Below are 15770 nucleotides of genomic sequence, written 5' to 3'. Positions count from 1 at the left end.
ATTGTCCAGCTAATAATTTTGAGATTACCACCTCCACATGTGTGAAAACCTATACATCCTTGAAAATATTTTAGGTTTTGTGAGACATGGTCTCTGGCATCCATTCAACTCTGCCCTTGAAGCATCAAAGCATCCAGTAAGCAAATGGGCATGATGGTGTTACAACTTTATTTATGGACATTGAAAATGGAATTACATATAGACCTCATGTGTCATTTTGCTTTTAATTTTTTTCGACCACTTAAAAACCATTCTTATCTTACAACTGCACTGAGTACTCTACTTAGAACTGTTTCCCCAGAAAGTCATGTGACTAACTTCCTTACTTTTTTCAGCCCTTCCTTTACATTTCACCTTTTCTTAGTAAGATCCTCTGTCTAAAACTGCAATTTGTCTAAAACCTCCTGGCTGTCTCCACCCTATTCTTTACCTTCCTTACTTCAATGTTTTTCCCACAGTATTTAGCATCTTTTACAGTAGTAAATAATTTACATTTATTATCCTATTATTTGTCTTCCCTTGCCAGATGGTAAGCTCTGAGTCAGGAAGGACAGGATGAAAAAAGTTGACCTACTAGATGCTGTGTAATTGGAGAAGGTAAGGATGATTCCAGTTGCTGACTTCACTCAGCTGAAACTATCATGTACTTCAATGTTATCTGTAGATCACTCCCATCTAGTCTGAAAGTATTACATTGCAAGGATCTTGCTTTTCAGACTTTGCAATAGCAGTATTAGAAAAGCATCTATGTAGGACGAGAATTAGGTAAATGAGTACATTAAAAATATTAGGAGTAATTCTATGATCCAATGAGACATGTAGCCTAGAGTACAAAGCCTACAGATACTGTTATCCACATGCTGTTATCAAAAAGAAAAGAAAAAGAAGGGAGACAAGAGGAAGCCGGCTTCTCCCTTGCTTTCTACCTATTGTACAACTAGGAAGCTGACAATAAAGTTTATTTGAGCGTCGACGTGCCCTGACGTGACTCCGCCTTCCCATCCCGAGCCGCGATTGGTGAAGATTTGCCGGCGGCCTGCGTTCTTAAGCCCCGATTGGTGAAGGCTGCCGTCATTCCGGAGCGTCCCGGCGCCAGCCCGCCCTCTCGCCGCGTCGCCGGTGCCTGCGCCGCCCGCTCCACCTCGCTTCTCCTCTCCGGGCGAGGCCCGGGGGACCTGAGTGAGAAGCGGGGACCATGTTCCGACGCAAGCTGACGGCTCTCGACTACCACAACCCTTCCGGCTTCAACTGTAAAGGTGAGGCGGCGGCCCCTAGCCGGCCGCTTGGCCCTGACCCGGGCGGTGGACGCACCCCCACCGGGACCCTTGGCGGCCTTGTACCCCTCTCGGGGATGAGGGGGCCTTTGGGCCCCCTTTCTCGGGGCCGCCACACACCTCTGCCGTCCGCCGCGCCCCGAGGTCGGAGCCCCTTCACCCATTCCTGCCTGAGCATCGCCACTTTCTCTACTTGATAACTCTAGACTCCCCTACCCCACCCTGCAAACACCCAGCTCCTCTGCACACAAAAGGGAAAGCGTTTGCCTTTTTCTTATTTCAAAGCCCCAGAGTTCACCAGGTGTTGGGTAATACCTTGAGCATTTGTTGTGGGCCAGCAGTGCTGGATTCTGAGAAAGGTGCTGAGTAACTTGAAGACTAGCTCACTGCCTGCCAGAGCTAAGGGATAGGGGTAGGGATAGGAGACAGAACTAAGGAAACAGTTTACGATCAAAACAGTACACAATGAAATCCAGCACCCACAGGGTAAGAGATTAATAAAGTTGTGTGGGTCGTGCAAAAAAAGTTAGTAGCATCTGAGCCGGGAGGTTGAATTGTGTAAATAGAAAGGTATTGAAGATTTTGCAGCATTAAAGTTTTGAAAAGTAATGACATTGCTGCCCATTATTACTAACCTATCTATACTCATTTTGTTCAGTTGTTTTTGATGTCTGGTCGACTAGGAAGTTTAAAAGGGATCATCAAGTTCAACTTGTGATATTGTACTCAAGTCATTATATTAGACTCACAAGTTGGGAATAATTTCAAAACAGGTTTCTTTGATCTCCTTTGGAATCATATTGAATTATTGTATCTTGTTTTTGTACTTTGCGTTTGAATTTAAAAAAAAGTTCAGTGGCAGTAGAACTTAGATCTGGATTTGAATCTTTGAGTATCAGTTTTCTGATCTGTAAAATGGGGATATTATCCACTTCAAAGGGTATTGGATGCAGTCAGGTGAGGTGGCACATGCTTGTAATCCCAGTAACTGTGGCAGAAGGATTATGAGTTCAAAGCTAGCCTCAACAACTTGGTGAGACCCTGTCTCAAAATAAAAAGGGCTGGGGATGTGGTGAAGTGCACCTGGGTTGTGCACCTGGGTTCAGTTTACGGGTTAAAAATAAATATATAGGAAGGATTAAAATAAATATACACTGTGCACTTAATGTGCAGTAAGCATTACGTGACAGTAATAGTCATAGTGTTTCCTTTCTGAATTTATTATTTAATTTCTTAATTGGTTTTTTAATTACTTATTGTTTATTTTACTTTGTTATAATTTCATACTTGCCCAGTCTCTCTCTTCTCCCTCAAAGGAACTGGAATAGTACTAATACTTAAATAGCAAAACTATGTGCTTGTGCACTATTTATCAATATTTCACTTAATCTTCAAAACAACACTATGAGGTAAGTCCATTTTTTAATCCCCATTTTGTAGCTAAAGAAACTGGGGCACAGAAAATGTAGGTGATCAGTTCATGTTCACACAATCAATTGTAAGTGTCTGGGCTTTTTAAATTCAGGTTGAGATTTGATTAGATCATTGTTAATCTGTGGCTCCGGGAGTCTATACTTGCAACTCCTGCTTCTATTGGCTCAGTTAACTTATCATTGTGGGATTAAGAAAATTCCACAAGACCATTTGTGAAAAAGGAAATATTTTATCAGTGTTTCTAGTGATTTATATAATATTTTGATTGCAGATGAAACAGAATTTAGAAACTTTATTGTTTGGCTTGAAGACCAGAAAATCAGACACTACAAGATTGAAGACAGAGGTAATTTAAGAAACATCCACAGCAGTGACTGGCCCAAGTTCTTTGAAAAGGTAAGGAATTAGGAAGTAAAATAAACATACAGAGAGCTTTTCTAAACTATATGAAACTTTTCTAAAGGTGACCTTAAAATTACTTTTTCTTTTTTTTTGGCACTGGGGATTGAACTTGGGCACTCAATCATTGAGCCACATACCCAGCCTGTTTTATATTTTATTTANTAACCACTGAACCATATCTCCATATCCCCAGCCCTTTTTAAATTTTATTGAGACAGGGTCTTGCTGAGTTGCTTAAGGCCTCACTAAATTGCTGAGGCTAGCTTTGAACTCACAATTCTCCTGCCTCAGCTTCCCGAGCCACTGGATATTTCTTATATTAAAAGACATTGGCATGCTCAAAAATTAGACTATGTTATATTTATGCTTATATTTAATGTTCTGTGTATGATATGAAATGTTCCTGTGTATGATAGAAGCAGCCTATAAATATCTGTGTTCACATCATATTTTTGTGACTAGAATAAAGTTTCCCATTGACTTAATTTTATAATATTTTTGTAGAAAAATTTGTTTTCAAATTAGGTAAAAGTCACATTTTACAGTGTCATTATTTACATTAAACATTTTCATCAGCTGTATTACTTAAATGAGTAAGGGTACCCGTTCTCCCTAGAATCAACCAGTAATTTTATGAATTAGGGAATTCTATAAGTTATACACCAGTATTATCCCCTTGGGCAAGTTTATGAACCTTTCTGTCTCAATTTTAAGTAATGGGTATTACAGTGGTACCTATTCCATAGGGGTGGCTTTGTAGTAGTGATAGACCTATATACCTATTTACAGAAGTGCCTGGCCAATAGCAGGTACTGTATAATTATTATTGTCACTGCATTTACTTCTACTGGATTATTTTCCTTTACCCTTAAAAATATTTAATACAATTCTAATGGGCTTGTTAAGACTTTGAAATACATTGTTAGGATTTTGCATTTGTTTATTTTACCTTTTATGGCCCATTCACATGTGTAAAACAATACACATGTAAAAGTGTATTTGAAGAATAAAAACTTTCCTGATATAAAACACACAAATGAGATAAAATAGAATAACTGGAAGATAAGTATATAAGAACTTACCCAATAGATGATCATATAGTTTGTCTCATGGGAATGTTAATGTCGTTGTATAAAATATATATAAAAATGTTTCTTTCTAATTATAGGCACGTGCCTGTGTCTGAGACCTTTTGCTCATTTTTAAATCATGAGTTGAATCCTTTAAATGTTTTCAGTATTGACTATTTGGGGAGGGGGCCATGACAAAATATTGTGAAGGAGGTGATTATTTTTTTAAATAAGGGAACAAAATTTGAGGGTAGAAAATAAGTTATGATTAAACATAATAATTCATTAGTTATTCCTGAAAGGATTTCCAAAGGGGCAGAAGTTTAGTAGCATTGTTGCTAGAATTCAGTTTTCACTTCCTAAGAGACTTATTTGAAGGATACCACTCATCTTGATATGCTTTCAGATGTTTACTTGGTTACAGCCTATGTGTATGTTATATGATTTACTCTATTCATAGCATTTCCATAACATGAAAGTTATAATATTGAAGTTTAGATAATAACTAATTTATTTATATATCATTCTTTTAAAACTGTCCCCTTTTTATAAATTACTCTTTATGTACTGAAGTCTGCAATTAGAAAGTTTAGATTCCCATCCCAGATCCAAGTTGTGTAATCACTGGCTAAAACTGGATAATATAATCAAATTGGACCTTTAATTTTTTTTTTTTTCTCTCCGTCTTTACAGTATCTCAGAGATGTTAACTGTCCCTTCAAGATTCAGGATCGACAAGAAGCAATTGACTGGCTTCTTGGCTTAGCTGTTAGACTTGAGTATGGAGATAACGGTATGTTTTTTTTGAGTATTTGTGTTCTTTTTTTAAGAGAAAAGAAAGATGGGAAAGAGGGAATATGAAAATACAGGGAACTTACCAATTTGTTTCTGTCTTACATTGTTTAATCTTTGGTTTTTTGTTTTGTTTATTTTGTTTTGTTTGCACTTCTGGGGAGTAAACCCAGGGGCACTCCACTATGGAGCTTTATCTGCAGCCTTTTATTTTTTATTTTGAGACAGGGTCTTGCTAAGTTGTCCAGGCTGGCCTCAAATTTGCTGTTCTCCTGCTTCAACTTCCCAAGTAGCCAGAATTATAGGCATGTGCCTGTGTCTGGGACCTTTTGCTCATTTTTGTCACAAGAAGTTAAAAGCACTTTATATATAGTCTTTTATTGATATTTGCATGTATCTTTTAGATTTTGGAAATTTTTTTTGTAGAAGGCTGTTTGCCTTTTCAACAAAGTAACGTTACTTTGGTAAACTTTACCAACTTTCACACTCTACACCTTAACCTTTTAAGTTAAATTGTTTCTGGTATCCCAAAATTGATGGGATTTTGAGGTGTTGGTTGCAGCAGTTATCCCAGGAGACTGCAAAGCATGTGTAATGCTAATGTACGTTCATACACTATAGATCACAATTGTGCGTTGTGTTTAATGTTGTAACACATACTTTTGTTATTAGAAGCTTCTTAATATTAATATGTAGAGTAAAAACAATTTTTCATTAAATTCATGTTTCCTCTCAGTAGATTTCACTTTTGAGAAGGCTGCCCAGGTTTGAATGCGAGATTTGATCCATCTTATCTACATCTTTTGTATTTTGTTTTTCATTTTAATGATACTGTCAGTTATAGTCTCTTAATCATTTCCTTTTGAAGTCTCTTTGATAACTCTGGCTTTACCCTTTCCCTCCTGTCCTACCGCTATTAATCTTTTGCCTTGTTTGCTATATCTTAATTTCTCCATTCTTGCCACTATCATCCTATTTTTGCTTCTTGTTACTTTCTGCTGAGGTTATTGTAATATTTTTTAAAGTAGTCTGCTGTGAGTGTTACTCTACAGTCTTAGCTGCATAATCTACCAGCTCACTTTCTGAAATGTGAATCTGTTTTAGAGTGCTACTTCCTGAACAGCTTTATTTAAAATATTTTAAAACATCATGGTTTTCCCATTTTCTACAAAAGGAACTTTAAGCTCCTTAGCTTGGTATTTCAGTCTATCTGTACACATTTAGCAGTAATTTTCACCTTAGCAGTAATATCCTTATAGCTTTTCATGTCTACCTTCTAACTCACTTGCCACTTTCCATTTTGCTACTATGTCTTATTTGCCCCAGTAAATTGTGAGGTTTGTTCCCTGCATGGTACCTCTCTTAGTTTCTGTTGGTATTTTAACAAATTACCACAAACTCAATGACTTAAAACCCAATTTATTATCTAATTTTGGAGTCAGAAGTTCAACATCAGTCTCCAAGTTGTCAGCAGAGCTGGTTCCTTTTGGAGGCTGGAGGAGAAAATCTGTTTTCCTTTTCTACCTTCTTGAGGATATCTGTCTTCCTTAACTCTGGCCCTTTTCTTCATCATCAAGTCTAGCAGCATAGCATCTTCCAGTTTTTTTCTGCCTCTCCTTCCATTGTCATCTTGTTCTCTGACCCTTCTGCCTTCTTTTTCCATAAGGACATTGTGATTACAGTGGACCCTCTTGAATAATCCAGGATATTCTCCCCATCCCACTATCCCTGATTTAATCACACACACAATTTCCTTTTGCCACATAGGGTAACATGAAGAGGTTCTAAGTACTGGGAGGAGGAGGAATTCTATCTCGTACAGTACCCATGAGGTTCATGCTTATAACAGATCCTTATCAACTTTAGTAATTGCTTGGCAAATGCAATGTCTATGAATATTCACATGTGTTGATTTGGAGCATCACCCAGTTGGTTTTTTTGGGGGTGCCTCAGATTTAAATTTCAGAAGCATTATGGCACAGATCTAGGGAAAGCTTTCTGATTTGAGATTTTATTCCTTTCTTTTTTTGTGGGGGGAGTACCGGGGATTTAACTCTGGGGCCACTGAGCCATATCTCCAGCCCTTTTTTGTATTTCATTCAGAGACAAGTTCTCACTCAGTTGCTTAGCACCTTGCTGTTATGACTTTGAAATCAAGATCCTCCTACCTCAGCCTCCGGAGCTGCTGGGAATACAGGCATGCGTCACCGCATCCGGCTTTCTTTACTTTCAATTTTAGTTTACAAGGAGAATATGCATTTGATACTTTAGAAAATAAATGTAATCCTATGCTTTGTAACCTTGGTAGTGTTAATTGATTTTTTAGGACCTTTTAACAATTCTGCTCTGAATCAGTAAGAACTATATGAGCTAATTTTTAATGAAGTATTCTCCACCTTATGAAAACTGTTTTTCTGCTATTCCAAATAAGTTTGTAGTCACATATCAATTTATTTGTTTTACCCTTATTTATTCCATTCTATTTTTATAATCTCAGTCTTCAGTGGTAGCTGCCACATGATAGTGTATCCCAACAGTTGACTACAAGTATGTACATTTGTTTCTCAGTTATAGCAGTCTTTGTTAATGAATAAAACAAGCTTGTATATGAAATATGGTGATTTTTATACTAAAAATAGTGGAAAGGTAAATGGTATCAAACATTTAAAAATCTAAACTAGAAACAAGTTTTATTTAATAATAAAATTTAAAGTTATAAGAATACTTTTGAAAATTGGTTAAAGTAGTAATGCTTTTCTTTTTCAGCAGGAGGCGCTCATGTTCTTTTGAGGTTTTACATTGATAGGTTGCCACCTTTTTGACTTTTAAGCTTTCTTAAATTTGCTGAAAAAATTGTGAAATTTTTATTTGTGCCTTACCACTATATAAAGCCTTTCACTAGCTTGTCAATTAAGGTAATTAAAGCCTGACTCAAATATCTCACTTTTTTAAAATATAATTTCACATTGACAGAAAAATTACAATAGTCAAGAATTTTTATACACCCCAATTCTGCAGACTTAGCATTTTATTTTATTTTTTTCACATTTTTTCCTTAGTTGTAGTTGGACAAAATATCTTTATTTTATTTATTTATTTTTATGTGGTGCTGAGGATCGAACCCAGCACCTTGCACATGCTAGGCAAGTGCTCTACCACTGAGCAACAATCCCAGCCCCCTTAGCATTTTATTTCATTGGCTTCATCCTTCTTTGTATGCACACATGTACACAAGCACACATATACAATTTTTTCCTAAACTGTTTGATAGTAAATTATCTATTTCCTTCACACTTTTATACTTCTATGTGCACTTTCTAAAACGGATTTTTGTCTTACACGACCACAGTATTAAAATCAGGAAATTAAAATTACCACAATCTATAGATGTTAGTCACATTACATATTGTCTCCACAATATTTTTTATAGACAGCCCCCTTCAAATCAGCAACAGCAACAACAAAGTAATCCTGGGTTACGCATTAGATTCAGTTTTATATATCTCTTTAGTGTTCTATAATCTGGAACAATTCCTTAATCTTAGCTTGTGCTAAATGATACTGACACTTATTTTGTAGAATTTTACTCAGTTTGGGTTGTGTGATGTTTTCTCACAGTTAGGTTCAGGGTTGATACTTTTGTTAGAAACAACACAGAAGTGATATATTTTTAAAGCGTTACATCAGGAGTTGTATGATGTTGCTCTCATTATTAGTCATGTTAACTTGATCACTTGGTTAAAGTTTGTTCACTATTAATTGTTTTCCCCTTTGGGAGATATTTTGAGACTATTAAGTGTACTTTTGTTTCCCATAGTTCCCTCCTAATTTTAGCATCCTTTTGATGACTTTTGCTTCATTTATGTTGGTAGTTGCCCAAAGGTGCTTTCCCAATTCCATGATTCCTTTGGCATTTGTTTATTTGTTGACTTTCTACTGTAAGGAGAAGCTTTTTTTAAAAAATTTATTTATTAAAATCACTGTAGATAAAAGGGGTCTTATTTTACTCATTGGGTCAAAATCCTTTATTGTCATCATCTGTCTTGGTGTTTACACTGTTCCACATGTGACCAGTGGACGTTTCTTTAGACTAATTTCTGACTGAGTTAGGAGTCCCTTTAGGCTTTAACTGTCTGGCTTAAATTTTAAAACTTTTATTTTTTTCTCTTGTTTCATTAACAAATCATAAAAGCACTATAGGTTAAGATTTCATTTTGGTCATTAAGTTGATTCAAAATTTTTTTGTATATTATTAAATATTTTTTAAAGTAATAAAGCCTACCTTTGGAATTCTAAATTTCACCTTTCCCTGAAATAAGTTTCAGATTTATATATAGTGTATTTCAAGTGATGATGCTTTACAAAGCAAGGGTTTTAGATTTTATATCTGCATTCAAAATAAGATTTGGGGGGAAAAAAAACCTTTTAGCGAGTTTATATTTAATCTTTTGTAACCTTTATTTACCCTCCTTCCATTCTTAAGTCCCAAGTTTTAGGGGGAGCTATAAAAGACATTTCCCTCCAAAAATTTCAGTGTTTGAAATAATTACGTTTAGAAATGTTGATGAAAAGATAGTTGTCAAGTATCTAATAAGCACTTTAGCTTAATCAAAAAGCTATAATTACATTCTCTTCTGTTAGATTTTCTATAGTTAAAAAAATAAGTTTTCTTGAATGAAATATTTTATGTTTATAATCATCTTAGCTCAATTGAATTCAGAAATAATTATTTATTTTACCTTAAGTTGCCATTCTATAAATTATATTTTTGCCTGTTTTATAGCTGAAAAATACAAGGACTTGGTACCTGATAATGCAAAAAATACTGACAGTGCAACTAAAAATGCAGAGCCGTTGATCAATTTGGATGGTAAGTATTAATGTATAAAATTGATCATCATTTTTGGTTTCTTACATATGTTTTACTTCCTGGAATGAAGTTCACATTTAACTTGGTGTCATTAAATTAAGACTGCTTTATGTAGATAGTGTTTATGTTGACATTTTATTCTCTGTAATGTTTTTGTTTGTTTGTTTTGTGGTGCTGGGGATTGAACCCAGGGCCCTATGCTGTTCTTTAATTCACTCCCAGTAGTTTGGGGTTTCAATTTATATTTAATCATGCAGGTCATTGTTTGCCTTCCTGGGTGTATAAATTTTATTTTTTAATTCAGTTATAGTATGAAACAAATGATAAAATTTTCCATTAAGTTGCATGTGTCTTAGTAATTATTTCCCCTTTATGAAAGTATGAAGAGTTTAATTACCTAGATTATGATATGTTAAATATGTTTTACTGGCTAATTTCATTGTGACCTATAATTTATGAATTATTTTTGTGAATGAATAAGCTTGTACATTCCATGCTTGTATATGCTGCTTAGAGAAAAGTTTTGAGGCAAACTCTTCATTGAAGGGATCTTTCTGTTAAAATTAGTAACTTTGGGAAGAAATGTAAATTAAAAGTGCCACAAAAATGAGACTTGCAGAGTTACAGAACAAATCTAATGCAAGTTAAGCTAGTCACATATTGGTTCTGTTACTTGTGAAATATATTAATAGGGAAGCCATTTATCTCATTTACCTAATCATTGGTACTTTACACTTCTTTTTTCTTATTGATATAAAAAAATGACATTAGAAAATTTAAAATCTATTTTGCAAGCTTTTATGTCTGCAGAGCTACATAATTTGTTTGTTTATTTTTAATCTTTCATAGTAAATAATCCAGACTTTAAGGCTGGTGTGATGGCTTTGGCTAACCTTCTTCAGATTCAGCGTCATGATGATTACCTGGTAATGCTTAAGGTAAGCTTCATATTTTTGATTCTTGGGAGAAACTGTATAGAGAAAAATCTCTTCGCTTTTTAAAATACTATTTATTGATATTTATATTTATGGTTGAGTGACCAGAATACAGTTGAGAAATATGTGGCATAATGTAGATTGTCCAGTAATAATTAAAGTGCTTTATTCTGCTTTGTTTTTTCTCATTAACATAAAAAAAATTGGAAAGATTTTAAATTTTCTAATGCCAATTTTTTGATGTTAATGAGAAAAGGCAGTGTAAAGTACCAATGATTAGGAAAATGAATGAGATAAATGGTTTCACTGGAAAATGTTAAGATGTACCTATCACTGTGCTAAATCTTTGCAAAGGTAATCTCATTCAATCCTCCCAGTAATCAATAGAGGTAGATACTAACATTCTGTTTTTAAAAAATGTATTCAGAGAAATGTAAATAAGACGATGACACAGAAAATCATAGAGCGAGAAACTGAATCTAAGTACTCTGACCCAGTAGCCCATTCTTTTTCCTACATTAGTCCACTTCTCAGTTCTTTTAAGGATTCATGGTCTGTATTCATTAAGATAGTGGAAAATGCCCAAATTAATAATGTTGAATTTAAGATATCAGAATTGGAAATTATTTTAGAAGTTATTATTAATAGAAGAGATTAAAGAGCATTGGGCTAGACCTTGTACATGACTATTACTTTAAACTACTGTGTAATAAATTGAATAATTAAATTTTACCCTACCCTGAAGAGATTAAGTCATAGTTGTCCTACTTTTTAGAACTGTATGTATTATAAGGGAAATATTATCCTGTTCTTAGCTCATTATAGTTCTCTGTACTGAATCTGAGTGTTAACTTAGATTTTCTTTGCCCAGATTGGATACCAAAAGACAATTTTTTTTTTTTAATTTAGCTGCTTCAAATGCTTGTTCTTCATTCAATTATGTAAAATTCATTGGAATAGTTCTACAGTGGATATGTCCTTTTTAGTTATAAACTAAATGAGGAGAAACAGACAATGCATAGCATATTTAGAGTATTTTTGTTAGATTTCCAAAACCAGTAAATAGGAAAAATACAAATGAGCTATAACAAAAAACTTTATAAAATTCTAGTCTCAGCTACCTCTTTATTTCCCAGTGGGTTTTTTAAAGAGGTATTTAAAAAATGATGATATAGAAAGCATCTTAGTAGGTTTGCCAGGTGTAAGAGTCAACATTAACTGGTAACCAATCACCATTAAAAATGTTTCAAATTTTTAAAAAATGTTTTAATTATCTTTTTCAGGTACAGCATTTGCTTTTTATTAAAAATAATTTTTTTAGTTGTAATTGTTATCTCCCCAATTTTAAATTCCATTTAAAAAAATCTTGTCCTTCAGAATGTTGAAAACTTTATTACTATGAAGTGATAAACACAAGGTATAAAACAAGCATTATTATATGCTACCCTTTGTGGCAAAGATTCTGTGTTTGTAAATGCATGAGCAGACTTACAACTTCAGAGTCTTTTTAGATACATAAAAATCTGGTAACAATGATTGTTCTTTGGAGGGATGGCTAGGCATAGAAAAGAGACATACTTTTTACCACATACCTTTGTTTAAAAAAAATTTTTTTAATATATATAATTTTTTAGTTGTCAGTGGACCTTTATTTTATTTATTTATATGTGGTGCTGAGAATCGAACCCAGTGCCTCACACATGCTAGGTGAGCACTCTACCATGGAGCCACAACCCCAGCCCCTAAAAAAATTTTTTTGACCACGTACATATAAATAAATAATACATCTATTCAAAAAGCGTTTTGAATTACTATGAGTATCCTTATTCTCTAGATTCAGAGAAGGATGAATTATAAATAGTAAACGCAATATTTTTTATTTTCTTAAGGCAATTCGCATTTTGGTTCAGGAGCGCCTAACACAAGATGCAGTTGCTAAAGCAAATCAAACAAAAGAGGTATGTTTATATAAATACTAAATCAATTATTAGTGAGAATTTCTTTTTGTATAGCCATGAGTTTAAACGTTGTAAATATCTGCTTAAGATATTCATTCTGTGTTAAATAGCATAAAGAAAGGATTTCATATTTAATTGTGATTTAGTTTAGTTCTTAAGCAAATTCAGTGTATCTAGTTGTTGGGAATCAGTTGAGTAATATATGAACTTCATCTTTATCCACTTTTCTACCTTAGAAAAGCTCTAAAAGCTTGTGTGTAGTCTGCAAACTACTGCACATGCCCAGTTGAAGCTCATTTTTAAAAAGATTTAAGTTCATTGAGAAGTATTGGATTGTTTGATTCATAGTAGAAAATAAAAGGCATATCTTCTGTTACCAGTTAATTTTCTTTTTTGAGATAAGTTCTGTCCTTGGATCATTTTGTTCAGTATACCTTCCCCATACATAAAGAATACTTTGGGGATTTTTTTTTTATTAACTGTCAGAAATCCAAACATTCCTAAAGTTTATTGACCATGAGATAGTGCAGAGAATGTCCTCAGGAGTTAGAGGAGGAACTATAGTCTCTATAGACAGTTCCGTCCTACTGAATAGATGTTGCAGTGAATACCTTGGGCACACTACCATTCTGGACTTTAGTCTCCTTTCCCCTCTGATGTCTTTTGTCCTCTGACCCCTTTAGCAAGACCCAGTAGTGTTAAAAGGTTACTAACACCAGGGCAGTGTAGTCCTTTATGAAAGACCCTCAGTTTTCTTCTCTAGGTTTTTCTTGACTTAATTATGTATGAATGGAGCCAGTAGAACTTGGCTTAAAATCAGCTTATTTCACTCACTCTATAGAACAGATAGTAAATTGTTCTGGCATAATGTAATCATTCATTTAGCAAAACTATGTCTTTAGTTTGGAAGGCAGTGTGAATAAAGGAATAGCCAAATCTTTTTGCCCTTGTTTGCAAAGTAAAATTTAGTTTTATTTTCAGTGCTCCAAATTCTACTTTTAGTGTCGTCTTAAGATACCAGCCTATAATGACATAGTAGAGAAATTCTTATAGTTTAGTCTTTGTAACTATTCATAACTAGTATTTAAGGCATAATTTTCACAGATAGCTATTCCTCAGTGGTCTGTTGGCAGACAGAAGGAAAACTCCAGCCTCTGGTACCAGACTGACAGAGCCACTCAGTACAATTGCACTCTTTATTTTGCTCACTATACTTTCAAACCCATTTGTTTTGTCACTTTTATATCTTGTTTGTTAGCTACTTTAAAGCAGATGGTACCTAGGTAGGTGTACATTAATAGATTAGGTAAGAATTGAGCAGTGACTAAAGTATTTACATAGCAACATTGAAAGTATAGGTAGTTGGGTTTTGTTGTTTTACTAGTAATGATTATGTATAATATAATCAAAAAAGCCCTGGCATCATTTTTGATAGTTATTGTGAAGTCTACAATTTAGCATCATTGTAGTTGTCATCTTTGGTCTAGCTATATGTTGGTGCTGACTAGTAAAATGCTTTTTTTTTCCTTCCAGATAAACTGTTGAAAGCTTAATTATGTAAATACACTTGTAAACGTAATGCTGGCTTAACAAAAACAGCATATTTTTAGATAGGTTTGTGTACTTTTAATGACAAATTAAGCTGGGCATAGTGGTACACTACTGTAGTCTCAGCACTCGGGAGAATCCCTTGAGTCCAGAAGTTTACGACTAGTGTGGCCAATATAGCTAGACATCTCACAAAAGAAAAAGCCAGTGTGGTGGTACATGCTTGTAACCCCAGCTACTCAGGAGGCTGAGACAAGAGGATCACAAGTTTGAGGCTAACCTTGTCAATTTAGTGAGACCCTGTCTCCAAAAAAAAAGGGGGCTAGTGGGGTGTAACTCAGTACTTGCCTTTCATGTGTGAGGCCCTGGATTAATCCCCACTACTACTGGGGGGAAGAAAACACCAAAATAAATGTGCTAAATGAAAAACTATTTTTCCTGGAGGAAATACTAAAGGTATTCCTATCCCATTTGCCTGTACACTAACACTCTTTGAAACTAAATGGAACAACAGCAGCCAGTTCAACCCTCTTTCCATAGCAGTAGTGACAAAACACTGCTGCAGTATTTTGCAGTGCTGGGGATTGAATCCAGGGCCTTGCACATGCTAGGCAAGCACTCTACCACTGAGCCATACTGCCTGCCAAAGATTTATTGATTTAAAAGCCTAGTCTAAAGGCCTGGATGGGCTGTAGAATTTCCAGTACATTTAAAGCTATTCTCTCTAGTTATTGTAATAGGGAAAAACGTAATTGCAAGGCAGATTTCAGCAAATGATTCTTAGGCCCCTGACCATTACAGCTAAAAGTAACAGAAGAGCTGCTTTTTACAGTTTCTTATGAGAAGCAGTTATTTTTAAGTGTAAACTCATTTTGTCTTTTTTTTTTTTTTTTTTTTAAAGGGCTTGCCTGTTGCTCTAGACAAACATATTCTTGGCTTTGACACGGGAGGTATGTGATTTTTGTTTTAATTCAAACTCTTCTTAGACTCTTAAAAATGAATAAATAGTCTTAAAAGCAACAATTATGTATTGATGTGTGTTTTTTCCTTACAAAACAGATGCAGTTCTTAATGAAGCTGCCCAGATTCTGCGATTGCTGCATATAGAAGAACTCAGAGAGCTACAGACAAAAATTAATGAAGCCATAGTAGCTGTTCAGGCAATTATTGCTGATCCAAAGACAGACCACAGACTAGGGAAAGTTGGAAGATGAACAGTCTAGGATTTTAGCTTCTTACCTACTTAGTACAATTGGGAACCATGTACACTTCTGGCATGTGTTTGGAAATCAAATGTCACATTTTCAAGGGAGGAATCCCAGAAAATTGACTGTTCTAGAGATTTACCACCATTGCTTTTTTTCTTTAATAAAGTTTGGGAAAGTGGAGTGTTTTTTTGTTTTGTTTTTTAAACTATGTACTTGTATAATTAATGTGTACTCCTTTGTGGTTGAGATGCATGCCAGTCCCCACCTTGTCACAGACAG

General features: G+C 34.7%; 1 protein-coding gene across 1 annotated transcript; it reads left to right on the top strand.

The window, feature by feature from the left end:
- Positions 1-1036: 1036 nt before the first annotated feature.
- On the top strand, positions 1037-15671 carry Rtraf (RNA transcription, translation and transport factor). The gene is made up of 8 exons (XM_015490781.2): positions 1037-1256; positions 2980-3104; positions 4874-4973; positions 9756-9842; positions 10692-10780; positions 12667-12735; positions 15185-15233; positions 15343-15671. Exons 1-8 carry the CDS (start codon positions 1196-1198, stop codon positions 15495-15497), a joined length of 735 nt encoding a protein of 244 aa, XP_015346267.1. The 5' UTR covers positions 1037-1195; the 3' UTR covers positions 15498-15671.
- The last annotated feature ends 99 nt before the right edge of the window (positions 15672-15770 follow it).

The sequence above is a fragment of the Marmota marmota genome, unplaced genomic scaffold (assembly GCF_001458135.2).
Source record: "Marmota marmota marmota unplaced genomic scaffold, marMar, whole genome shotgun sequence".
NCBI lineage: Eukaryota > Metazoa > Chordata > Mammalia > Rodentia > Sciuridae > Marmota > Marmota marmota.
Note: the sequence above shows the minus strand (reverse complement) of the source record. Positions and strands in the feature narration are given on the sequence as shown.

What these genes read in the sequence shown, in the direction of transcription:
- Rtraf (XM_015490781.2), top strand. Translation starts at nt 1,196, where the DNA reads ATGTTCCGACGCAAGCTGACGGCTCTCGACTACCACAACCCTTCCGGC. An exon ending in TTCCGGCTTCAACTGTAAAG is followed by an intron (nt 1,257 to 2,979) that starts GTGAGGCGGCGG and finishes TTTTGATTGCAG; the next exon opens with ATGAAACAGAATTTAGAAAC. An exon ending in TCTTGGCTTTGACACGGGAG is followed by an intron (nt 15,234 to 15,342) that starts GTATGTGATTTT and finishes CTTACAAAACAG; the next exon opens with ATGCAGTTCTTAATGAAGCT.